The sequence below is a fragment of the Haliaeetus leucocephalus genome, unplaced genomic scaffold (assembly GCF_000737465.1).
Source record: "Haliaeetus leucocephalus isolate CR32 unplaced genomic scaffold, Haliaeetus_leucocephalus-4.0 Scaffold148, whole genome shotgun sequence".
NCBI lineage: Eukaryota > Metazoa > Chordata > Aves > Accipitriformes > Accipitridae > Haliaeetus > Haliaeetus leucocephalus.
In genome coordinates this window covers 872,848-899,412 of record NW_010972584.1, presented here as the reverse complement: position 1 = coordinate 899,412, position 26,565 = coordinate 872,848, and the positions used below count along the sequence as shown (strand labels likewise).

At 41.5% G+C, this 26,565-nt stretch overlaps 2 protein-coding genes across 5 annotated transcripts in view; both read left to right on the top strand.

Annotated features, from left to right (window-relative positions):
• HEMK1 (HemK methyltransferase family member 1) overlaps window positions 1-10,054 on the top strand; it is a 149,952-nt gene extending 139,898 nt beyond the window's left edge. Inside the window, exon 13 of the transcript XR_773990.1 lies at window positions 9,988-10,054. The gene's annotated coding sequence lies outside the window, so the exon portion shown is untranslated. The remainder of the gene's footprint in view (window positions 1-9,987) is intronic.
• Window positions 1-26,565, top strand: part of MAPKAPK3 (mitogen-activated protein kinase-activated protein kinase 3) — a 107,727-nt gene that overhangs the window by 79,462 nt on the left and 1,700 nt on the right. For 2 of the 4 annotated variants that reach the window (XR_773991.1, XR_773992.1), the window contains exons 3-12: window positions 9,988-10,127; window positions 10,977-11,041; window positions 13,221-13,300; window positions 15,064-15,190; window positions 16,690-16,765; window positions 16,942-17,066; window positions 19,120-19,205; window positions 21,928-22,008; window positions 23,472-24,626; window positions 26,153-26,232. Coding sequence is in view for 1 of the 4 variants with exons in the window: in XM_010561570.1 (XP_010559872.1) it covers window positions 9,988-10,127; window positions 10,977-11,041; window positions 13,221-13,300; window positions 15,064-15,190; window positions 16,690-16,765; window positions 16,942-17,066; window positions 19,120-19,205; window positions 21,928-22,008; window positions 23,472-23,630 (939 nt within the window). In the remaining 3 variants the exon portion in view is untranslated. Of the gene's footprint in view, window positions 1-9,987; window positions 10,128-10,976; window positions 11,042-13,220; window positions 13,301-15,063; window positions 15,191-16,689; window positions 16,766-16,941; window positions 17,067-19,119; window positions 19,206-21,927; window positions 22,009-23,471; window positions 24,664-26,152; window positions 26,233-26,565 lie in introns of those variants that run through there. The other 2 variants (XR_773993.1, XM_010561570.1) reach the window with 2 other exon arrangements.

Genomic DNA, 26,565 nt, shown 5'->3' with positions numbered 1-26,565 from the left:
TGTGGGGCTCAGGAGAAAAGTAATGTTTTTGATTGCTGGATTCTGATGCTGTTCTGGTGAAGCAGAGCTGTAACCCTGGGTGGCTAAGCTAGTGCACAGAGCAAAATGAATCAATGAGAATTGAAACATAAATAACAGTTTTACTGCACTGTCACTTGGTTATGTTGACTCCATCTGTTAATTCCCCCTTCCCCCAGTTTATTTCTTTTCTTTCCTTTCCTATGTAATAGTTTACCTGGCTTTAGAATATATATTCAGACAAAATAAGCACAAGAAGTCTTAGGAGAGCAATTTACTTTCCCCTTTCTCTTAATGGCTTCCTTTGCATTTCTAGCCTCTGCTGAATGCTGCATGGTTTTGTTTCCATTCACAGTCACACCATTCTCAGTCATATCTTTGCTGTACACAATAAGCAGTTCCAGGGATCTTCATGCCTGATGAACCTTTGAACCATCAACCACTGAGCTATCTACTGAGTTGTAATTTAGAAATAGATACAGATCTTTGCTTGAAAATGCCAACTGCAGAGCTTGCACAGACCTGAGTGTGAAAACATATAGCAGTGATTTGAAAGACTAAAGAAATCTTACAGATGTCCTTGCTGAAGATTTTAGGGCTCTGTTTTATTTCTGAAGACAAGTCAAGTTCCCACAGGTGACAGCTTTCAGGAGTGAGTGTTTGACATTATGCTGGCCAGAGTCACTCCAGTTAGATTCCCAAGAACTGGGTGAAATCTCAGTATCTCTTCTGTGAGAGACATGAGGTACAGTTGCTGTCAGTGCCACCGATGTCTGGGATTTAGCAAGACTCCCCTTTAAGGTAATGCTTAAAAGAAGTAGATGAGCCCTGTGGAATAAGAAAAGGAAGATTTGAGAGTTCTTTGTTTATTTCTGGGTTCTTGCATTTGGATGATTTAGTAATACTTGAGATAGGTGGTGCAACAGAAGACAGAGACACTGCTTGGCCTGGTAGGTTATGTGACAGAAAGCACGAATGTGGGTGTAGAGAAAGGAAATGTGGAAAAGAAGAATAGCATTATATGAGAAATAACTGGCCTGGAGTGGCATATTGCCAAGCTTCGCATGCATGAATGACAATCTTAAATTCATGTGGAAGGAAAGAGGAAGTCAGCTAAAAGGGAGTTTAGGTGTGCGGGCAGTGGTATAAGAGGGCAGTATCTTCATTCTGAATTCTGCTACCAAATGGTGGGGCATAGAGGAGAACATAGCTGCAGTTGCAGGGGGAAGCTCATTAAGGTATTAATTGTCAAAAAGTGGGGCTGGCGTGCAGAGCAGAGTAAAAAGACAGACGCATGGAAAGTGCCTACAGCGTGAATGCAGCGTGCACCCCAAAGAGCTTCTGTGTATTGAGGAAGGATGTCAAATCCTTCCTGGGAGTTCTTGAGTGATTTAATCTTCATGACTGTAGTCACACATGCAAGAAATATAGATAAAGGCTTGGGGGCAGCACGGGTTCCTCTTGGAGCTACTGTTATCTGTGGTTAATGAGATTAAACATGTTGCTAATTTTTGCTTCTACCTTGTTCAGTATTATCACTTCTCTGTTAATTTTGATACCACTTATTAGCATGAAGACTAGGAAAGGGAACATCAGACTTAGATCTTCTCAGTACTGCTTTTTTCTGGTCTGTGCTTTCTGCCACATCCTGCTCCAACAAAGGTATGCCATGCTTCACTAATCTTGGTATCATTGTCCTACTGTGCCGTACAGGTGGGTTTCATGGTGGTTAGCATTGAAATGAGCATTAAGCACTCTGAATAACATCTGTGATGTTTGCTTTTTCTGCTTCTTCCTGTGGAAAATATGCATAGAGTCCAATGGCTATCGCTACTAGAGTAATCGGGTATGTTGTTGGGGGGTTTTGCGTGGTTTGGTTTTTTTTTCTCTAAGAGAAACAAAAGTGTAAGACTATATAGATAACAAAAATGTCATATCATTGGGAGGGGAGATCTTAGGGGTGGTTAAAATGGAATTTAGCAACTGTGGCTGTCAATATTGGGAAGCGTGTGAGAGGGTCACATCCTAGCAGAGACACATTCCATCCCATTTCATTACAATGAAAAGTGCTAGTATGTTTTTTGGCGGTATTGCTGCATTACAGTCACTGCACAGGAGAAAGGCAAAGGTAAGAAAATAAAACTGGCACTTAAAAAAACAAATGGGAGAGTTTTTTGTGATGGCTATAGCTCTTGTGGAAATCTGTCTCAGTCTCAGATTGATCCCCAAGACAGCTCTGACTCCTGTACAGGCAATGTATCCTCATTGTGGGAAATTTCACTATGGCAGGGTAGCAAAATTGTTGGCCATAGTGTATGTCTCAAAGTTTCAAGTGATCTTTTTTATGCTTTGATTCAAGCATATAAAGGTGTTAGACACCTAGAAGATCAAGATTATGGCCTTGAATTTGTTTTAGTGTTCTGTGAGTAGCTAAAGTCAAAGCAGAGGGAAGGTTTGATGGGCTCATGATCTGAGGAGGTGCCACAGCATTTTGTACTGCTCAAATTTTCTTAAACAGCAAAGCTTCACAAACAAGTTCTGTTACTTTTGACCAGACAATGATTGAGATGTATGAATTACTGAAGCCAAGTCACCTGAATCCTTGTTATCAGAATTTATGAACTCATAGCTGGCAGGAGTGCAGGTTTTGGTGAGGGTTTTTTTTCTTCTTTTTTTCTTTTCCTTTTCAAAGGCAAACCTCATATCAGGCACTAGAGTGAAACTATAAAGTAAAAAGTGTCATAATTTTCATCTGGGATTTTAGATTTCGTCAACTCAGAAATTTAGGAAGAGTAAAAATAGTGGTAGCGCTACAGATTATTTTATTTTAATCCCAATCCCAGTTTATTGTAGGTTTTATGCCATATGCCATATGAGGTTTTGGAAAATTTGGCATTATGCTGGTAACCTGAGTGTGCTATAGGCAGAGCAATGTTGGCACATCAGGCTGAACATCCTGTGTGCTACAGCTGCCAGGTGTCCTGTGCTGTCTGTGCAGGCACTGCAGTCAAAATCCTGCTCTGAGGAAGGAGATGATGGTTTTGGCAGAGAAGAGCATCTCAGCACAGAGCAAAGCCATATCAAGGTCCTACAGACCAAAGATCAGACATGGAAAGAGTGTGAACACAAATCCTGTGGCTTGCCTGTTTATCCTGCGTTTCTGCCAATCCCCGGAGAAAGAGGAGGTTTTAAAATGAAGGGTGGAAAGACCTCTAGAGCACTTCCCAATTTTGTTTCATTTCAGATGGTCATAATATGCATATTAAAGAATGCAGGAAAGAAAGGATGTTTTGTAGTGTGTATGGGTTTTGGAAAGGGATTTGCAGCAGGTCTCCCCAGATGCTGAATGTTGACTGCAGGTATTGAATGCAGTTGTCAGTGCTGGCTAAACAGCAGTGTTTTGTGGTAGAAGTTGTCATAAGGAGAAGGTAGAGAGAGGAGCGGATCTCTAGGCCTCCTTGTATAACAAAGCCTTTGAGGATGTTCATGTCTGTTAACAGCATGTTAGTAACTGTTGGTGATTTATTTTTCTTTTAAAATACAGTTGCAGTATTTTGAATAAAATAGAAGCCGCATGTAGCTGGTTTGTAGCCTGTCACAACTGAGTATAACTGGAATCTTAAGGTGCCAATAGGAGTTATTTTTCCATCCACACAGCAGAGCAAGCACAGTATTAAAATGCAAAGTAATCTTACGGTTGTAGCAAAACACATAGCATGCTTTTTATTTAAATCTATATATACCCCATAGTATTGAATGTACAGCTGCATACTTTTGGCACTGCAGTACAAATAGATTCATGTAATATTATAAGAGTATTTATCAGGACAGTAGCTTTTCCTCATGGGCATTTTTTGCTGGTTTTTGTGCCTGCCGTTCATGCTAATCTTTCATGTGCAAGGGGATACCTTTGAAATGTATACTGGCCTACTGCTTTGCCATTTCAGTTGTATTTGCCATATCTCCACTAACATTTATGAACAAATACAGTTGACCTTTGCAGAGTGAATGGTTAGATGCATGTGTAATTAGAGAATTAATAGTGGTATGTCTCATTTATTTACCTCAGGTTGTAGAGTCATATTGAGTGCCTGGTGGTGATTTGAATACTGCTACAATAAATAAAATTCAGAACCACACCAAAGTTATTTTTGAGAGACCTAGTTGATTCACTGCAGGAGAGAGGCTTGGAGAAAATAATATTTGTGTGGTGTACACTCTCTGGGGATGGAGAAGCAGGAGTGCTCGGAGAGCTAAATTCTTCAGCGGATTTGCTGTACGTCCAGTGCGCAAACTCCTACAAAAGAGCACATCTCTCTGTTACCCTGTTCTTTTTATCTTTGTCCATTCTACTCTTTCTCCTGTTTTCCCCTTAAAACGTGTGCTTAAGAAATTTGAAGCCTTGTGTGTCAGCAGGAAATAGGTTTCCACGTGTGACTCTGACACCATGTGCAAGCAGTCCTCTCTTAGTCCTCTTCATTTTCGCTTGTGCCGGCAAGATACCAAAGATCTGTTGTAGCTTTTGCCATTTCAGAAGATAAGCTGAGTAGAGATTGGAAGACTGGAGGGAAGAGGTGGATAGAGGAGGGTCCCGCAGTGCAGACAGTAAAACCCTGATACTCAGTAGGCTGAGCGAAAGAATTTGATACCACAGGCAGGAGTGTGGCAAAATCATGCTACCCAACTGTTGTTACTATTATTAACTTGGAGAAGCCCACCGCTGGGACTGTCTACCTGAGCACTGATGGAGATGCCAGTTAATGCCAAGTGTGGAGCAGCTTGGACAGCTCTGCAGAAACTGGGATGACAGTTTGTTTCAATGAAGCCTCCAAGCAGATTTAATTTCTAATAGCCTAAGCTGGATGTGAAATAAAAGCAGAAAAGTGAGAGATTTAGTGATGACCCACTACCTGTTCCTACCCTGGTGTTATTCCTTCTCTATAGACTGATGCTTCAGTAATAAATAATTCCAGCAGAATTGTGTTCTATTTTTTTATTTTAAGAAAAAATGCAGTGCTTTCTTCGAGATTTGCATGTGTGGATTTCCCTGCTTGCTGGGCTGCTGTTGCAAAAAGACACATGCTTCTTGCTGCAGCTTGACTGACTGGCAGTGCTGATGCGTGAAGAAGAAAACCTTGATAATTTCAATTCCTTTAGCATTCTAACACAAAGGATGGCTTTATCCCTTATGAAGAGATCTGGAAACAGATAAAGATTGTTAACATTGAATTAATAGATGTAGTGCAAATAATCAGGATGTAATAAAAGACAAAATGTCCAAAGCCATAGTGATAGCTCTTTTTGTCTCCCCCCCCGCCCCTTCTTTTTGTAGCATAGGGGAGGGAGGAGATGAAAGAAACATTATCCAAGCCTCCTTTTGCTATCAAACCCTCTTGAATAAAGAACGACTAGAAGAGCTGCTCTGCAGCAAATGGTGTTAGTTTCTGTGCATCAGCGTGAATTTAGATTCCAAGACTTACTTGTAGGATTCAGCATTTTTGTAACAGCTACATGCAAAAAGAAAAGAAAGCAAAAGAAGTTAGACATTTACCCACTTATGCCTGAGCAGAGACTTTTTCCCAGCTAGAAAAATAAAGCAAGCTGTGTTTAAGTGCCTGTATATCAGTATTACATGTTGAGGGCCCCTAGGACTGAAAGTTTCTGCTGGTCCCATTTTTGTTTTAATAATGGGAAGCCTTCCTGTGAGGAAAATAGTGTAGAGATTATAAAACTGATTGTTGAAGGAGAGTTCAGATTCTGGAATTGGCGCAAGTAAGTAAAAGATGCTTGCAGTGTCAGATGCTGCTTTAACGTGGCATGTGCAGTAGATGAGAACTGAGCCTGTAACAGTTCTAATTCAAGCACCGCAACTGCTTGGAACTAGGAAGAATTGCTGAAGTTTAAAGTAAATTAAAAAAAAAAAGCATATGTGGGAGTCTTAATCCCCTGTGTAGGGAACAGGTAGCAGGTGTAATAGTAATCTGTGTAATCTGCTAGTGCCTAGTAAAAAGAAAGTCACAGAGAAGTCATTGCTTCCTGTTCTCAGCCTGTTTCATACCTGTGCCCATGGATATCTTCTCTCTCTCTGTTGTTACAATTTCAGAGTCCAGAAAATCGCTTGCCGCTCCCTGGAGTCCTTAGAAGGCTATTTCCTGTATAGATCAGACCATTAAGGTATGAGGGTTCTTGCTATCCTTCCTTGCTTACACAACACTGAATCGATGGAAAAGCAATTGGAAGATATTGTGTCACTTTTTAGTCTCCTTTTTTTTTTTTCTATCAAGAAATTCTCCATAGGGAGAAATTTCACAGAGCTGGCCTTCCAAGCTGCAGTTTAGAATTTGTTTTGCAGGCTCGATAACCTGAATTAGGCCATTACCCCAGAACTGAAAGAGTTCAGGCCTCCCTCCGCTGCCCAGGCCCTGAATTAGCAGGGCATCCTGGAGTGTCTGCTGGCATCTGCCCCATTGTTCCTCAGAAACAGGCACAGTTCTCTTCCCTGTCCAGCTTTTTCAGATACCAAGAAGAGTTGTGTGAATCCCTAGGGGTTAGGGCTCTAGAGCTCTTGTACCTTCTTGCCTTCCATCGCCTCTGTTTTTGCTGATCTCCCTGTGAATAACTTAATACTTTCTTCGTCTGCTTCTTTTAGGCAGTGGTTCGGCAATGCTGAGTTCCAGCAAAAAATACAGTTTTCTACTATGCAGCTCCTGTTCCAAACTGTGTTGCCTGACCACACAGGCTACTGTGCATTGTGCGTTGGATCACTGATCTGACTTAATGAAAAATTGGGAGATGGGGCATGTTTCTTGGGTTTGTCTCTATTTTGAAGTTAGGCTGGTTCATCATCCTGCCCACAGCCCATCATGACAAGCTGTGACTCAGCTGAACTGTGTGGGAATTCTAGGGGCTGACTGGGGGCTCCTTGAGCTGATACTGTTTGACAAAGCTGCTCTTTCCTCAAACCAGTGTGAACCAGAAGTGCTGGAAAACTTATCTGAAACTCTGTGTTTGTTCACAGCTACCTCCGTGCTTTTGGAGAATGTCAGGGGAGCCTGGTCATAGTCTTATCAAAGCTATTGCAGCAATAGAAGGACAGTCTCTCTTCAGGCTTAGGAAGATGGCAGAATGTCCATTTATGTTTTTTGCAAGTTTGTTAAATTTAACCATAGGGTTAGAATTTTAGTCTGTGTTTCTAAATCGTTACCTGAATTTTGTAGAAATTGGTGCTTTCAACCCTGCCTGGCTTTCATTTTACACGTGTCTGCATCTGTAAGATGTCTTAAAAGGTATAGTTATGGCTTCTGGTTTTAGACATAAGGAAAAGATTTAATTTATTTTTAAGGCTCAGAAGGAGAAATCCAAGGGTTAACAGTTGGTTGATATATCAGATGTTGCTTGGTATGTGTATCTGCTCTTTATTTTTGCATTTCCTTTTCTCTGCTTCTCCAGGTGTCATCTTGACATGAGTACATTTAAGTGTGGCACCAAGGACTATATGAAACTTGCTTGTAGGGGTGGAGAAAAGAAACTGTAGCATCCTTGTGTGTATCAAAATGCCTTGTAAAAGCTCTTTAGAGAGTGAGAATTCAATTCTGTGAAACAATTTTCATAAGCACTTGGTACAAACATGAAAAACAACATCTCTGCACACTGTGCAAGCACAAGATACACAGATTATAGTGCAGTTAACATTAGTAAAGAGAATGGTTATGTCTAATTAGTAGCACAGGATAGGTGGGAGGGTTTTTAAAGCATCCTGCTCAGAAGTGGCATTAATCCAGTAATATCCAAGCAGTAAATGCTGTAATGCTTTTCTAAATGGCCTGGTTAGTCCTGAGGGTGTTTGGGCTTTATTGTTGCACACATAATTTAATGAACTTTTAAAGAGACCTCTAGGCAACAGCCCAAATTCAGAAGGGCAGAGGGGAAAATGCTGATAGACAGTTCTACTGAGCTAGAACATAGTGGCTGTGAAGGAAAAGCTGCTGAATGGGCTCATGGCTGAAAGAAGTAAAGCAACTGCACTTGGACTCGCTAATGGGCTTTTTGTCCGAATTGGAGCCATCTCTTTCTTTAGGAAGTTATTTGTGTTGGAAATCAGGCCATAGCCAGGCTGGAGCAGGAAGGAAGAGGCGGATAGTTAGTGATCTGAAAAGGGTGTGCTCTGGGTGCAGAACGACAGCGGTGGAAGAAGTAGGTTGGCTGTGAGGGCATTGAACTTGGCAAGAAAGCTTCTTCAGCTCCTTACACTGCTGAAAGTCTGGTGTCATGCTGGAGCCTTTGGAGCGGAGCTGAGGGAGCCTGCAGGGTGGTCACGGTGGTGAGGCTCCCTGCCCATTCTGCTAAGGAGCCAGCAGCCCTCCCAAGACCACTTGTCCCCTCCTGCAACCTCTCTGAGCTTCACAAAAATACAAAAATATGCACTCAGCAGAGGAGCACTTGTCACCCTTTTCCTGTTCCCAGCCTGGAAAAGAAGAGAAGCCTCTTACCTTCTGTCTAGTGGTTCCCGAGAGCTTCCTCAGCATTTCATAAAATGTTACAGGTCTTTCCTGCCAGGTTACTGTGTCTGCTTTGCTGAAAGGGACATTGAAACAGCAAAGAAGTGTAAGCTTTTTTTTTTCCAGTGATGCAAATTGTCTGTGTTGGAGTCAATAAAGAAACCAGAATTTGCGACTTCCTTCCTGTGACCTTTAAATCATGTGTTTCCTGATATTGAGAGGTGCGTGTGACACCATTTGTGCCTTAGCTTGGCGACTGGATGGAAAAGCAATCTCATTTTCCTGGACTGAATCATAGGTCCCTAATGACAGGTTGCATGTTAATACTTGTTTTCAGCAATTATCATGCAGTTGTGTTTTGACTGGGACCTGATGGCAAACATGAGTGAGAAGAGCTTCAGGCTAAGGCCTAATAGCGCAACAACGATACTTTTTGTTTGCCTGTTTGAAAACAGTTCCCCCACAGTTGTTGTAGTCCTTTCCTAAGGCGAATAGATGAGAGGTGATTGTTCTTTGCTTGTTTTTTATTCTGTTTCAATGCATTTAACAATGCTTTATATAGCATCAGTTTTGTTGCTGCCCCATCATTACGATGATTATTACTATAGAGCATAAAGTATCAAACTCAGATCACAACCATATTGTGTAGAAACCGTATAAATGTGCAGTAAAGAGAGAGTCTCTGTCACAAAGTGTTAGTGGTGTCAAGAGAGATGAGGCAGAGAAGAAAAGGCATGATTCAGCAATGTGTCCCCGTTGCACGAAAGCTCAGTTGCAAAGTCTGATACAGAGCAGTCCTTCAGATGGGAAGGGACACTTTTCTTGTGTATGAGGTTGCAGGATCAGGGAAGATGAGCTCTTGCCTCCCTTCTAGAGATTAGCGCCTTTAAAATAAGGTGGCCTTGCATGAGGCAGAGAAAGAAGTTCAAGTACCTAGATAGTCTAAGGCCCCTTTCTGACCCTGAAGGGGTCAGAAATTGTGTAGTATTTAAGAAGCACATTCAGAGTCAGTGTGAAAATCCTCATTGTTTTAAATCTCACTGAACTTTAAGGATTTGCACTGCACCTAGAAGTCTCTTCTCCCAGCAGCTGGGCGTCAGGTGGGAGGGTTATTGTCCTTAGCAGGATTCTCCTCTGTTTGCAAGTACTGCAAACAAGTAGGAAAAAAAATGCTGTTTCCCATTCAGAGGTGGGTGAGATAGGTCTGTCTCCATCTCAGATTCAAAATCTCTCCTCACTGCCACTCGAGGTCCTTCCAGTTCCAAGGGACCTGTTCTTTCTGTATTCCTCAATTTAGGAAGCTGGACAGACCAGAGATGGTGAAAGTCTTGTGATGGATTGTCATCCTTTGGCTGGAGAAAGTGCTAAGAGTAGCCTTTGCCATCATCTCTGAGCTGAAATGCATGCAGGTGCCAATTTAAAGCAGAATGATGCTGGCTCACTGACATTGCTTTCTCCTGTTTCTTTACAGCTCCTGTATGACAACCCAAAAGCCCGTCAGGAAGTAGAGTATCATTGGCGAGCATCAGGGTGTCCCCACATTGTCCATGTCCTGGATGTTTATGAGAATATACACCATGGAAAGAGATGCCTCCTCATTGTCATGGAATGGTATGGACCAGCAGCAGCTTCCCATGAAGCATTGCTCTTTGAGGGGGTGGAGGGAATGGGAGAATGTGCTGTCTTAGATTAGAGTTAGGTGAGCTTTCTCAGCAGCATGATTTTGGTTTGCACAGCAAACCTTTTGTTGTCTTTATGGAACTGCTAGGGAAATGTATAGCTGCTCTAGCCATCTTGAATGATGGAAGAATGAGGAACCTTAATCAGAAAATAAATTTTCCTTGTACTCCATGACAATTGTCCTCATTAAAACATTGACTAATTAAAACAATCTTGACAGATATGTCTCTACAAATATGATGCACTTTGATTGTGATTGGCTTCCAACTTCAGATGTAAATCCAATGATGTGACATGATCCTTTTTGCTACTATTTTGACTCTAACTTTTCCTATTGTCTCTTTGATCTCTAATACCACAGTTATTGTCATCTTCACTGGCAACAAATTAATAATCCTTTTTAGTATCTTTGCTTCCCTCTTTCTTTTTCCTTCATCTCCAACCCCTACATAAAACAAGATTACTGTCAGCCGCCCAGTGCCAGCGTACCTGACTTCCCAACTATGTGTGTCATGTTCCTTGTGACAGGGTACTTTAAACTGAAAGCATCAAAACTCCTTGGTCTTGTTTTGTTTTCTATTTATTCCATATCAGAATGGCTTTGTGCATTGGTTCAAATGAGTGTGATGTTTAGGAAGCATTGGCATAGGAGACTGCCTGTAGTCTCTTCTGATCTGTTCCTGCCATGGTTCTGTGCGATTATATGGATGTACGATCAGGTGTTAATTTGATCTTTTCTGCTTATGTAACGGGGGGGGGGGGTTGTGTTCTTTGTTTCAGCATGGAGGGAGGAGAGCTGTTTAGCAGGATCCAGGAGAGAGGAGATCAAGCTTTCACTGAAAGAGGTGAAAAATCACAAGTTTAGTTTTAAAGTTTGTGAAAGAACGCTTCTCCCTTTCTCTGTCTCCTTGCTTAGTTCCCTTACAGGATTTTTTCTTTGATTTGATTTTTGTCTGTAATTTTTTTTTTTTTAATTTTCAATCCAACTCTGTATTAAACAGTTATTTTTAAAAGTTTCCAAAAGTCAGGAATTACCAGAATTGGCTGAGTTCAGGCACAATGTAGAAGGTTTAGAGGAAAATTCTTCATACAAATCAGCTCAGCTTCTTCATTTCTGAACCACCGCAGCCTCTGTTATTCTGGTCCTTGGTCTCCTGCCAGACCACCTCTAACATGATCAACTCAGCTCCTTCTGTGATTTCTCTTCTGGCTGCCCCTCAAGCAGCATCACTGTGCGCAACTATACTGTTAGGTGATGAATATAACAAGCAAATCACATTTGATGAAACATCTCTTATTCAAGGGTTTTAAAGTACTACTTGAAAGGAAGTGTTATTAGCCACACTGTAAACAAGCCTGCTCATCTGTAATAGGGACTATATGCAAGTTTAAAGACCTGCTATGAGTCAGTGACAGAGCTTGCAATAGAATAGTCTTGCCATTTTTATTGTCTTTGCTATTTATTACTTGTAGAGTACCACAGGTGTGCTTGACTGCAGTTCTCATTGCCCATTCACAACAGACAAGAGTTTGTTCCTGCTCAGGAGTAAAAATGTTAGTCTTTGTAACTAGCAATGTGACAAAATGATCGGAAGAAAAATTTACACCTGAGCTTGTAAATTACTGTGACTGTTTTGCAAGTCTGGTATAGAGGCCAGGCTTTTTTTGGTCCTGTGTTCCTGCATTTCCTAGCCTGGGATGAATCCTTTAAGTGGTATGAGAGACTCATGTAGGGAAAATGAGCGTCTTCAGGAACTTTATTTGTTCCTCTCTAAAATATAAGATGCCAGGGGGAGAACTGGTTCCATGATCATTAGTGACTTCACTCTGCTAAAAACGTGATTTTTCTACATTAAATACCATTGTATAACATTCTAAATACTTACTCAGAAATCATCTGGGAGTGTTAAACAAAAAACCCCACGCTCATTCTTTCCTGAGATAAATGAGCCCTGTTCCACTGAATTCCCAAGGTTCACTGGCTGTTTATGTATCAGCCACAACTTCCCATTAGGAGCCAGGGTCTTTGGCCTGGGCCAGGAAGAAGGAGGTTGTGCAAGGTTTTCCCCGAAGATGTATGTTTCTACCTTCTGATTTTCCTTGCCTGAGATTGAAATTACACAATCTCAAGCCATGTGAAAAAGGATTCCAGGTTGCAGTACAAGAATTTCTACCTTCTCTCTTACTACTGCAGCTGAGGTTTCTACCTGTGCAGAAAACAGAGGATCAGGTTGAAGTTGCTAATTCTGTTTCCCTGTCAGTGGAGATGTAATATAATGTTCACTTAGTACAATGGGAATGTCACTCCTCCCTGTTCTGAAACCTCTCCCTCTGTAACTCTTCCAATCTTCAAGAGTACTGCTGTTGCAAGGCAGCTCACCAACCACTAGAATTTCCCACTGGAGTTATGTTAAATTTTAGAAACATATTATTTCAAAGGTGGCAGTTTGGGCATTGCAGAATAGAACTGTTGATTTTGTTTCTCCTGAGGAAGAACTTCTAAAGACAGTGAGGAATGAAGATGTGACCTATCCTAAAATTATCATATTGTTATGTTGCTCTATTTTTAGAAAATCTGTTAGATCCTCCTATTACCCCTGAACTAGAAGCTGAAAGTTAAACTTCTGTCTCTGACAACCAAGGACATGTCCTGGACAACCAGGGATATGTCCTGGTTGGGGCTTCTTTCTCCAGAGTCTTGCATGTTGCTTGCGTACCTGCTCTGCTCTTGCTGCTTTTCTGGTGAGCAAATTAAAGCACAAATTTACAAGCTCATAAAAAGCAGGGGTCTCAACCGCTCAGTTGCAGTGTCTGCTCAGGAGGAGGGCTGAGCAGCCAAGGAGCTGGGGGGTATGGTTGCCTGCAAAACCAAAACACAGCTGTTAGGGCTAATTTTAGGTTTTCTAGTCTTGACGCTAGCCCTGTATTCTAGCAAGCTGTTTGTAAGTCATAAGCATTCCCAGGCATGTCCCTGAGTTACAGTGGGAATGTTAATGTGACCTTTCTCTAAAATTGTATTTATAGAGGCCTCTGAAATAATGAGAGACATCGGAACAGCCATCCAGTATCTGCATTCAATGAACATTGCCCATAGAGATGTCAAGGTGAGGCCTGAAGGTGTGCGGGCATGGAGAAAAGAGCATAAGGCAGAAAAATAAATGGGCAGTGGTGGTTTAAATAGAACTAGGAGTACAATCAGGTGGTCAGAGTGTTCCTATTCCTCTGCCAGTGTGAGAAGGGATCTGTTCACAACTAGTTTGCAACCACTCAAAGGTCAGAATATTCATGTATGCTAATGCCTTCCAGTTGTATATGGAATGCAGAAGAATCTGGTGATAGTCAGATGGTTAATTAAAGAGGTACTACCAGCTTGCAATCCAGTTAATTAACAAGAAAATAACACTGCCTGAAGTGAACTTATACTAGATGCTATATCTCTATGTAGTCTTTGCCAGTTATTAGTTTTCAGAATCGTACTTCCCTAAAAAAAAAAAACACAACAAAAAAACCCCAAAACAAACACCAAACCCCCCTTCAGAAACAGGAGAAACTGCATATATGGGAGGAATAATACCAATTCCATGCATCCAACTCAGTTCAATAGTATATATAATTACTGCAGAAAATGGGAAGATCTCAGTTACTACCATGTGCAACAGTGTGTTTTACTAGCTAAAGTTTGTACACAGATCTTGTCATAGAGATTTGACAGGGTTTGTAGTATTGTATTTTGTTTTCATTCTGTAAAGTGCACAGCATAAGCAAAGACAAGATAGCTGCAACAAGGCATTTCTAGCGTAGCGATACGGCAGTGTGATGGAATGTGCTGGAGAGCAGGTCACATAATGATAGACTGAGGCATCTGATTGATTCTGCAGTTCTGAGTTTGTGAATTTTCTACAGATGCTTCTGCATGTTTAGCTGGAGGGAGAACTGCCATTGCTTGGTGTCACTGAGGGGTATGTTTGAGGGTTCTTTAGGTGGGAATCAGAGAATAACTTAACAGTTAAGAGACTGAAAATGTATTCACTTTTGTGGAGCTATGTGCCATTGCCTATCACCAGCACAGAAACGGAAGCGCTTAGCCCCAAAGACCCCCAACACACACTTAGTGAACTAACATAGAAATGGTTCAAATTGTTTAATAGATCCTAAATCCTGTTTTCTTTCAAACCCTTCCTCCTTCTGTATGTCCCTAAACACTAGTGTGAAAGAGGGCATAGCTTCCTTATGACTGAGAAACTGGAAAACAATTTCAAACAACTGCAGATTCTGCAGCTGTGCCATTGTCCCTGTTCCTGTGCACAAGAGCTTGTACTTCCCTCTGTGCCATTTCTGGTTTTGGAGAGCCTTTACAGAGTGTGGAGCAAGACTGGAATTAACTCAGGTTTCAGGAGACAGAGGAGGGGGGGAGCTGGAAGAGGACTGTGTCTGTGTCAGTTAATTCTGACAGGGTTATATCAGTTGCTCATAGAGAGTTTGCCTGATGACTTCTCTTGTCTTCTATCTCAGCTACTTGAGTGTGGTAGAGAGTGCTGTCAGATCAACTGGTGTTGATCAGACAGAACGATCCTAGTAAGTGCAGTGAACTAGAGAGAGGTTCAAGAAGCCAGACTTGATGCCCGTGGGACCTGATGAGAGTCTTGTGATTTGCTGTCCTAAATACCATGTTGAGAAGGATGTTGATCCTTAGTCTGAGCAAAAATGTTGGGAGGGAACTTTCTGCATGGTATAGTGGGGATGTGAGAGAAGTAATAAGACCCAGATGCTGGTGGTGATCCAGGCACACAGGAATGGTTTGACCTTTCAGCTCACTAGAGACATCTCTTCATTGTCCAGTTTATCCTTTCTCTTGGTGGCCTTTCAGCCTGAAAACTTGCTTTACACATCTAAAGAGAAGGATACTGTACTCAAACTCACAGACTTCGGCTTTGCCAAAGAAACCAGTGTACAAAATGCGCTGCAGACCCCCTGTTACACTCCTTATTATGTGGGTAAGTTATCCAAGATGCATTTCTTCTGTGTTTCAGTCTGTCATCCTTCCCCTTATACTGGGCCTGTGGACTGTAGGAAGAGATGGGAAATCCTCTATTGTGGATGTAACGCAAAGAGGAAGCCTGCAGAATTTAAACTGGGATCCAATCCGAACCTAGTCTGGTTCCAGTACAGTTCAGTGCTCCTGCTTTCTTCCTTGATTGCAGAGGAAACAGCCTTAACAGGGGATGCAAATAAGGATCAAGGAGATAGAATATGTTGCTTCTGATTACACTTGAAGTAATCCTGATGTTTCCTCTGAATGATGCAATAAAAGCCATAATTTGAACTCAGCTTCGTGATTATTTGGGTGTTTCCTTGCGAAACTTCCCTTAGCTTAACTAATGCAACTAATGCAATAAAAAAGAACAGGGAGAGTATTGCCTCAGCTGTAAAGCTTCTTAAAGCTCGCAAATGGAGGAATTAGTAATAAAAGACCAATGCGACTTAATCGCAGCTGAATTTTTGCCTGCATTTTGTCCAAAGACAGAGCACTGTGTAATGAATGCCACAGTAGACTGTCCTTTATGCACTCGTTTTAGAGTACGTCCCTTTTGGTCTTTGAATTAATAGTCATTCACCATATGGTATGACTGAGACAGTCCAGGCTTAAAATGTCTTTGGAGGAAAAAGGGCTTAATTTTTTGGAAGAATTAGTTCTCTTCTATGATGTAAGTTTTTTGTATTGAAAGATATTGTTATTAATTGTTAGCAGATAATTACGATACCAGCATTTTTTGCTGATGCTTCTTCTATATTTTTAGCTGGGATTAGTGATAAAATAGTAAGGAATTTACGCATATGTGTTTTTATGCCTTTATATTTGTATACAAACAAGCTGATGTTTTCCTTCTCAACACCTTTTTATAAACCAGCATGATTGCTCATATGTTTAGAGAATCATTTTCCTTACAAAATCAAGCTCTCTGTCAGTTCACCTGCTTCAGGGAAAAAAAAGAAAAATCCCCTCTAAATGTATCTCTCTAATTTTGTTACTTAGTGAAAAAATACAATGCTCTGGAGGCTGAAGAAAAATACAGTGCTCTGTAGTTGCTGGAGCTAAACACACTCCACCTAGGTATCGTTCAAAATTTTATCACAGCTCAAGTAGGTCCTTTCTGTTCTGATTTCTGGAACATATGCTCCTGCCTCTTTCAGCGCGGTGTCTCTCTGTACACATTTAGCTGCTTTTTCTGCTTTTCTGTAATCTTAGTGCTCTCTTGAGCAGAGAGACACTAAGGTGAAGAGTGGGGCATTTTGCCAGCTCTGTTCCTCCTTTTTAAAGCTACATTATATGTGTTTAGGAACTTGTCAATAAAAAATACTACCCAGTTCCTGCAGTGAGTTGCATTTTTTTAATGCCTCCGATATTTGTTGAAGTGTGCTGCTACTTTTAAGGTGATGGAGTTGAAAGGAAATATCTGGTACTCTGTTAATTTTTGGTTTTAATCTTCTTCAGCCCCAGAAGTCCTTGGCCCTGAGAAGTATGACAAATCATGTGACATGTGGTCGTTGGGTGTCATCACATATATTCTGTAAGTATTTGGAAAGAGGCTTGATGAACAGAAGAAGGACACATCTTGTTAAATCTGCGCTTACAAGTAATTAGCCACTAGGATCATGCAACCTGCAGAAGACAAGCTTGTATGGCACTTTTTAAGAGATGAAAGGACTTTCCTAGTTCTGAGAGTTCTTCTGTCCACTCTTACAGCCTGTGTGGGTTCCCTCCATTCTACTCAAACACTGGTCAAGCCATTTCTCCAGGGATGAAGAGAAGAATTCGGATGGGGCAATACGGGTTTCCCAATCCAGAGTGGGCTGAAGTATCAGAGGAAGGTAACAATGCTCACTGCTACTGATGGGTATGTGCACGGTGTTGTGCAGTGGTAGAGTGCTTACAAGAGGCTATTTCTAAAGATCTGTCTTAGTTTTTGTTTCCCTTTCTTTTAGAATTTAAGTTAATTTTTTGTAAGGTGATAGAGAGAACAACTAGGAACTTAGATACTAGGCAGCAACTGAAGTACTACAGAAAGTAAATGACTACTAAAAACTTTCTTTCAAAATCCAGCTAGTGCTAGTGAATGCCGAGATTAAAGCCTCTGGAAACAACAGTCTTTCATCCTGAGAAAGGAAACTGCCAGGACAGCCGTAATGCAAGCTGAGTTGGAAGAAAGGCAAACTGTCTTAAGAACTTATTCAGTCTTTGCCCTCCTTAGTGATACAGCCAGTAAGGATGGCAAGTTTTCATGCTAGCTTTTTGTGATGTGGGAACTTGCCAGCCACCACTTAAATCAAGGTCAACAATTTAGTTGGTGTAAGTCATTGACCAAAAGCTGCTGCTGTTCAGCTGTGACCTGGATGGGCTCAAACCAGTGTCCTGAAAGTGGACAGTTTTGATTCCCTCTTATTCTGGCAGTCTCATAAGCTGGAAGTCTCACCTACCCATCAGAGAAAAAGGTCAGCAACCTCTGGGCACATCTTTTTTTCTAACAAGCCCTTTATATTGCTGTTGCTAGCATCCTGTTATTGTCTGCTGTTTAGCAATAACAAATTATCGTTGGATAATACTGTGATCTGTGGTATTTCAGCCCCTCATTGGATCTCATGGCTGCGTGTGCAGCATAGATTACTGAACATTAATAAGGAAGATGTTTTACTTATGGGTTTCTGGCTTAATATTTTGTCTGCCCTGGGTCTTGTTCATATTACAGCAGTTATTAAAATGCTCGGAGAGCTTGGTGAGAGAACATGCACTTCAAAAATTTGTAGGGTTTCTGTATGCTTGCCTGGATGAAGATAGGTGCCCTCTACCTTTGAACCTACTAAGATCAGCTAGTTTATGTGTATTCTTTTAGGCTGATCAGGCACCTTCAGCAGACTGCTTCTTTTAGCCTTCCTTTTTACTGTTCTTGTCATGGTTTTCTTTATCTAATCATTCTGTCGTTGCATCATCTATGGAGGATTCCTCTAAATTTCCCTCCAGCTTCCTGTAATCATCTTAACAGGCTCTGTTTGTGGTCCCCTCCTTTTGTTTCCTTCTACATTTTAGACACCAGGTAATCTCTACTGTAAAACTCCTTTGCAGCCTCTCTCGACAAACTACAACTTGTACCTCTGGCAGCTTCTTACAAGCATTTAGTCATCTTGCATTTGATGTTTCTAAAAGAGAACTCTTACTCAGAAGTTTTTCTAGGCTCCCCCCAGGAAGTTATGTGTAAGTCTTTCTAAATAACATCCCTGGATGCAGTGTTTCTGGTCTGTCTGCCTGCATTAATGAAACTTGTCTAGACTCTCATCATCCCATATCTCAGTTACTTAGTACTCTTGCTTTGGCAGATACCATGTTCACAGAAAGCTGCTGCAAAGTCTGTTTGTGCCATCCATTTCTTTGACTTTGTTGTCCTTTTAGTGGCCTCTCAGTTGTCAAAGGAAAGTTTATTGTCCTTTTTTTTTTCCCCACAGCCTGTGCTAGTTAGTTTTTGTCTTCCATCATTTCTCAAAACATCAGCTTCTGCATTCATTCAGCCCATAATGCCAAGCTTGTTGCCATCTTTCAGACAGGCAGCTTGGCAGCTTTCTGTTGCTATGTTTCTCTTTTTCTTAATTGCTTGCTCTCAAAACAGTTGGTTTGGTGATGTAGATAGCATAGCTGGAATCCCCAATCCTCTGTCTTTCCTTCTTACCTTGTGTTGGATGTTTTCACGTTCTGCCTCTTTGAACATAGTAACCTGCCACACTGTATATGGCTTCTTAACATGGTAACAGCAATAGGTAGGTGGTTTGAGTTCTGCACAGTTATCTTTCTTCATTCAGCAGGTCTTTGTGTTCTCAAGGTTATTTGTTAACAAAGTAGTAGACTACAATATGCCACGTTGGTCCTGTTTTTCAGCCAAACAACTGATTCGCCATTTACTGAAGACTGACCCAACAGAGAGGATGACAGTTTCTCAATTTATGAATCACCCTTGGATTAATGTGAGTTTCATATCTCTTTTTACAAGATGAATTCTTACATGCAGAACTTACATGTAGCTCCACATAGCACAGCAAGAGAAGGATGATGATTACTGTTAATAACTTAATTAACCTACTGTGCCCTCCACAGAGGGTCACCTGCCTGTAGAACCACAATTCTTCTTGGTGTTACCAGAGGACACACAAAGAGAGACACCCACAATAGCTTCCTTGGAAGCAAGAGCTGAATGTATCTATATCTTCTGTGAGCAGGCAGTCACTGTTGACTCTGCAGCATATGCATGTGTTACTCTCTTTAAAAATATAAAAATAAACTGTATGTACTTACTTCATCAGTGCAGGATTTAAAGAGAGCTATTATTAGTGGTCTCAGGCACCATTGTGCATAGCTGTGTTAGTGTGAACACAGTCCTATGCTTAGTGGGAATTCTCATCCTTGGCAGAGTTTGGAAATACGTGGGGGAGGAGCAAGGGTCTCGGCTTAGTGCCCTGTAAGAGATTGCCAGATAGGGTGGCACACAATGCTATTAATGTTCCCAGTTCAGGTTTCATTCTATGACTTGGTTGAATTTACTTTTCCTTAAAAAATACTTTGGGGAAAAAAGAAAAAAATAATAATACAGTATTAATTATTTCGAACAAGAGACAAGAATCCCAGGAGTTACCAGGCTGAGTTTCAGGATATCATCTCTGCTCTGTAGGTTACTCAAAAGAATAGATTATACTTCTCATATTTGTGCCTAAAAGGACACCAGTCTTGTTCTCGCTGCCCAAAACATCATCAGCCAGGAACAGAATCACTTGCACTGTAGAACACCCTTTTCTCCCATAGTGCTTTCTCTGTCTATGCTGATCCTCAGAGGAAGGAGCAGAAAACAGAGGCATGATGAATAGTCACCGTTTCTATAATGCCTGTTCAAAGATCTGAAAGCCCTTAGAATCATATAGAAATGTAGCTATATAACATCCTGATGAAGTAGATAGATGTCTTCATTTGGAGTTGTGAAAGCTGAGAAATTATGGTTGCAAAGACTCTGTAGAACTAGAACAGAATCTAGACAATGTTTCTAAGTCTTTTTTAAGCAAATAAAAATGTAATCACTGTTCAGAATAAATACCTCCAGCTTTAAGTGTTTGAAGACCCAAGAAGGAGGTGTTTCAGAAGTCAGCAGGCGATGAATTTCACAGAATGAGTGCCTAATAGCTAAGGAAGCTACCACCTACAGCGACACATGTTACTTGAAATATGCATATAACCAATTAATAAGGAGGAGATTAGAGACAAGGTCTATAGACTCTGCTGCACCAAAGAGCCATGCTAGAATACCGTTCCTGGAATAATGCTCTAAGAGCTGCAGGTTGGCATTTTCTTCTGCTGAACCTATTGTTCCCATGAGGCAGAGGGAGGGAGACGGAAAGACCAACATAGTGAATGTCTGTGTTCTTCCTTCTCCTAAATCCCTGAGTGGGAACATGCATGGGGAGATACCTTGCACAAGCGGCAGAGGAGGGTGCTTGTCTCTCCCCTTTTTTTTTTTTTTTTTTTTTTTTTTTTTTTTTTATTAGATGGGTAGCAGAAGTATTATTGTGGACTATGCAAAAATTGTCAGTTTAGGTGGAGCACGTAATCCTCTAGTTAGCTTGTAGATAAGATTATTTTTTTTTAACAAGTAGCAGCTCACAGCAGATAGGAGGGCATGCACCTTCAACACCTGCCCAGGGACACCACTAGAGCTAGTCTGCTGGTTTTCCATTTCTCTCGTCCCAGCTGTACTTGATAAAACTATACCTTGGCCAGCTAGGATCCTTTTCCAGAGGATGCAGGAGTCGTGATTTATGCTTCCACTTCCCTAAGTACTGCAGTGCTGCTGTTAGCTTGGTGGAGTATAAGCACTGCTTCCAACGGAATGCTTATTTTATGACATGTACAGGGATCTCCTTAGACTTTGTTGGCATGCAGCTGTGTCTGGTGTAGGACGCCACAGCAGTAGACAGCAAGTTTGGGTAGAAAGCATAAGGAAGATAGACTATCCAAATGAAATCATAGTTTGGGTTATGGACTGACAAGAAATACCATGACTCTTGCTGAATTTAGCTAGGGAACTGTGCTTCGTGCTTTAGAAATTGTACTTTATTCTAATTTAAAGTACCTACTGATCTTTCATGGCAGCTGAGCATAGATCTCAGTTTTATGTGGAAGAGCATCTCAGGTGATGCATGGTCTTCTGAACTGTGCCTTACTCTGAATAACAGTATAATTTCCTCTTTTGGGCACACTTACAATCCGATGAACTGGTAATCTCAGCTAATGTATATGTACAAGAAAATTTCTCCTATGACAAATCCTAGAAGATAAAGGTCCAGTTAACCACTTTAAAACATTGACTAATGAATAGTGAAATGACAGTTAAAATCTAAAATGTACATAAAAATTTATCCAACACAGGGTTATCAGTTGGACTGGAAGGGAGCAAAGTGAAAGAAACTCAGCACTGATTTCTCTCTCATTTTGTTCTTTAAAGATGCTGTCATGTGGGGACTATAGTCCTTTTCTACCTCACACATGAATTTGATTGTGGAGTGACTGGAAGCATGAATAATGAGGGCCACCAAAGGACAGCAGATAAAGTTTTATGCCCTCCATACGCATAGAAGAGCAAGCAGTCACTTCCCAAATGTGATTTTGCAGAACACTTCTTTCGGTATTTTTCCCTTTTCTCAGAGATCAATGGCAGTGCCACCAACTCCTCTTCATACTGCACGGGTCCTGCAAGAGGATAAAGACCACTGGGATGAAGTTAAAGTAAGTCAATCATAGTTCAGATTTCTTGAGGTCTGATAAGAGATTAGATGGGCTGGCTTCTCTGCATATGCTTATTTCCTTGGAGATTATGGCTATTCTGTATACAACCATATTAAACACGGGAAGCATGAGCAGTCTTGGTTAGAACAGTATGATAACTGTTTAAAAAAAGAATGCTATGTGAGCTTCATCTGACAGCCTTACAGCTGTGCCAAATATCAACAAAGATGATGTTTATGATCAAAGGTATTAATGATGCTATCTGCTGAGCCACTGTATGTAACCACAGAGGAAAAGGGACAGTGTTGAGGGAGTGCGAAGTTCATTATAGTGAAGAATACGATGAAAATGTAGGACAGGGTGGGAGGGTTGAGCTGCATTCTGTTTTTCTACTCTGTTCTTGTGTTGTAAACCAACATTAAATAACCTTAGCCTTGTCTTGTTATGACATTTGGCAGGGGGGCAGAAAAAGAATGTATCTGTCTTTCCCTTCATCTGACCAGGTGCCTCACCTACTGTTTGTACTGATGACAGTTAAATGCTTCCTGCAAAGTGAAACTATAGGGCAGACTAAAAGTTGTTGCAAGCCTTAACTCTTTCCTGCTGGCCTGTATGAGGTTGGCATGCTTTTACAATTAATTCTGAATTTTCTGCACTTAACAATGCTTGGCATTTTGATAATTGCAACATTCCTGTAGTGTATTTACTGATTACTGATTTTATTTAAATTACTGATGTATAGTCTCAGCTGTTGAGCTATGTAGTAGTAAAATTTCATAGGACCTAGGCAACGCTTGCCTCCCAAGTCAGAGATCAAACAGATATTTTCACTTAGCCTTCCTCATTTCCATGTTTCTGAGAACTCCTTACACTTGTGCTTTGTATAGGTCCCAGAGGTATTCCCTTGGGCCACTGACATTCCCATAACAATTAATCATTTTTCCTTTGCTGAACTAAATGCCTAGACATTCATTTACTTAAGCAGATTTTTGTTCACAACCTTATTAAAAAGTTTAAAATTTGCCTGCACTTAAACATTAATTCAGACTAAGGAAGTGTGTGAATTTGAAGCACATGCTTTTAAACAACTTTGCGTGGACTCTTTATTCTAGTTCCTGCTAACCTAGTTTGGTAACAGAGCAAGGAAAGCAGGAAGGTGAAGGCCTCTGGTGAAGGCCCAGAGCCAGCCAGTAAGAAATGCTGGGCATAGAGACATGGTGGAATTTAGGCCAGCGGAGTGCAGTCCTGCTTGCTCACATATGAAACACTGTGTGAATAGCTCCTCCTGAATGAGTCCATGAGTAGAACGAAGCCTTTAGTCATAGCAGCAGAAAGGGCTCAGCTATTTCTGGCTGTAGTGTAACAGTGGGTTCCTTTTTGTACGTTCATCTCCTGGTAGTAGTGTGGGGTGGCTGTGCGCTCTCTGCCTCAGGTTTTTCAATAAATTGCTTCCTTGGTTTCAGGAGGAGATGACCAGTGCTTTGGCAACCATGAGGGTGGACTATGATCAGGTGAAAATCAAAGACTTGAAAACATCCAACAACCGCCTCCTGAATAAACGCCGTAAGAAGCAGAAGCAGGCAGCCACCTCTTCTGCAGCCCCAGGGTGCAATAACCAATGAGAAGAGAAGCCAAGGACCTGTGGGTGGAGGGTAAAAGTTAAAAGGAACAATTTAAAATCAGTATGAATAACTCGGTCCATACCACAAAGGCAATGAGACTGTGAAGAAGCTATCCTGCAAAGAGGGAGCAGTGTGAAAGATTATTACATTTTTATAACTTGAATCAGGGCTTTGCTTTTAAAGACTAATGTATATGATATGATTCTGTTACATATTGCTAGGGAAGGTACAGTAATACTAGAAATGTTACGGGTTTTTGTTTTGGCTTTAACTGTAGCAGACAAGAGGAGAGAACAGGAGGCAGTCTCAGCATACTAATGCACTGAGGCTTTAACAGCCATCTACAAGAGTGACTTCTGCTACGGTTTTAAACTTGGGAATAGAAAAAAATGCCAAGTGTTCTGCTAGGAGTGTTTTAGTAGTTCAAACATGAGTACTGAGAAAGGAGAAAAATGTCACTGTTCTTTATATGAGTAGCACAGGTGCAGTTCTATTATGGATGCATCTGGACGGCATTTCATGTTAGAATTGGTAATAGTCAATATTTCCAAACTTACCTCCTATAGTTACAGAATATCACCTAAATAGTAGAGTTATTCCTGTTACAGGAAAAAGCATCCACACATTTCCATTTTCATAGTCTTCATGTAGTATTCTGTGAAGATTTGAGTTTGTCATGGATTCTCATTTGGTAACATGTAAGTTTTCTAAACTGTAACCATTATGTCGTGTCTTGCCACTGTCAGATCCCTCTCTTGTAATGTTTTTAATTGAAACAGTACTTTATGTGAAGGATTTTAATAAGGATTTAATTAGTTGAAAGTATCCTGCAGAGAATATTGCTGTTCCTCTTGGATCCACAGCCTCTAGGGCGTGCAACTGGACATGCAATTGTTTACAAGAGACTGCTCTAGAAGAGAGACTTCTGAAATTCAGGACGAAGTGGCAAATGCATGTTCTCTGAATGGACCCTGGTGCCTGCCGGCATCCCTTCTGGTAATTATCTCCAGATCCCGTGCCTAAGATGTGCTGATTGTAGCAAATTTTGGGGTGCTGGGGTTGGTTTGTTTCCTGGGGTCAGGGAGGGGGAGGATGTGACTTTATTTGCAGTGTTTTGTCAGTGTTTCTGGATCCAAAGATTTTTGCCACCTAAGGGAGATTACCTATAAGTATATCCACCCATTGTTTTTTTCCTATTCTAATTCATGTTTTATGGGATCCTAGCCTTGGTTTGCTAATTTGTTTTATTTTGTGATCAAAATATTTCCTCTCGCTGTATTTTGGGATTTTTTTTAGTTGAAGTGAAGCAAATATTTGTGAAAGTATTACCAGAGTCTAGGATGAAAATTACGTGCTTCCAGCAATGCAGGCAAAAACTACTTTGTGGTAGGCACACAGAGTTACTGGTGTGTTAATGGGCTCAGAAGAATGTTAAAAGACAAAAAGGAAAACAGGGCTCCAGAGAGGATCCAAATCGTTAGATCTGACTGCCACGTACATCTTGTTACCTCCAAAAAAGATCATCTTGAGGCTTTGGACCTTGACCAGGGAGCCCTGTTTCCATCTTCAAAGTGTTGGATGAGACCTCCATTCTTCTTTGTGAACTGGTCCTAGCGTTTTATAAACTGATTTTAATAAATCATGTTATAACATTCCTTCCTCCTGTCATCCCTGTTTTTATTGAGATGTTGCGGAGTTTGTACTATTTTGTGAGGTACATCTGTGTTGAAGGTGATGGAAAAGGGGAGAAGGAAAGTGTTCAATGATGTCCACATTCAAAGGCTACCCACCTTTGAGCATTTTTTTAGGATTACAGGGGTTTGTTTTCAAATATCAATCTCTGCAAGGATGTATTTTAAAATTATTTCATGTTTATGTAGGTATCGCTATGATTATACCATGTCCTGTATATATTTATTTTATCATATTACTCCTATGAATTATGCAAATATTATTCACTACTGGTAAATGAAGAGTTGTGACATGTTCAGGGTGCAACAGCTGGGATTAGACCCAGATGCACGTTTAGACCCTTTATCCAAGTTTTCTGAGGGTGCTGTGTACATCCCTCCTATCTTCCCAGCTCTGTGCCCCATCAGGATGATTCATGCTCCCACTAGCCAAGTTACTAGGGCAGCCTGCGGATGTCCTGTGGTGATGTCCTGGCTGCCTGGGGTAGAGGGGTATGGAAACTGTTGCAGCCCACATTTTTGCTTCCCTCTTGCCCAAAGTTTGAGCAGGAGCTTTCGGTTTCCAGCTAGTGCCTTCTTGCTTGTCAGTTCAGTCTGGAGCGTGAAGACATGTGTCTGTTCCTGAGTAGTTTTCCGTGGGGAACTGTGAAGCAGATCTGGGCCTGATTCCTTCCTGTGGGGTTCCAGTCTTCACCACGCTGCAGTTCAGAAGCTGGGGTGATGGACTGATGCCCTTGGGCTCAGCACCTTCAGCTTTCAGTCCCTGTATAGTAGTAGGGCAATCCCATTTTGTTAAATTTGGACTAACAGCTTTTGCATTCTGCCCTGCAGCGACAACATCCCGGAATACCGTAAAGCCCAGTGGGAACCTGAGGAGGGCCTCAAAATGGCAGACATGGAAGTGTATGCAAGTATTGTACAGACGTGTTTGTGCTTATTTTACAGAAGAAAGGAGGCGACTCCTTGGGAGCCGGGAGGCAGCTGCCGTGCAACGTACGGCCCCTCGGGTACGAGCCCTGGTCTTGTAACCGTGTCCGAGTCAACCCGAGCTGTGAGAATCCGCCAGAGACCGGGTTTGGGGGCGTGTGCTTGTTGTCACCCCTCAACCTTGGGGGTGCAGACCTTCCCCCGGCGGCGTTCGCGTGTCCCTAGGGCCCTACACGCGTACACCTCTATAGGCGCCGCTCACCTCTATAGGCGCCGCTCACCTCCGCCTCCCCCGCCCCGGCTCCGCCGCGCCACCT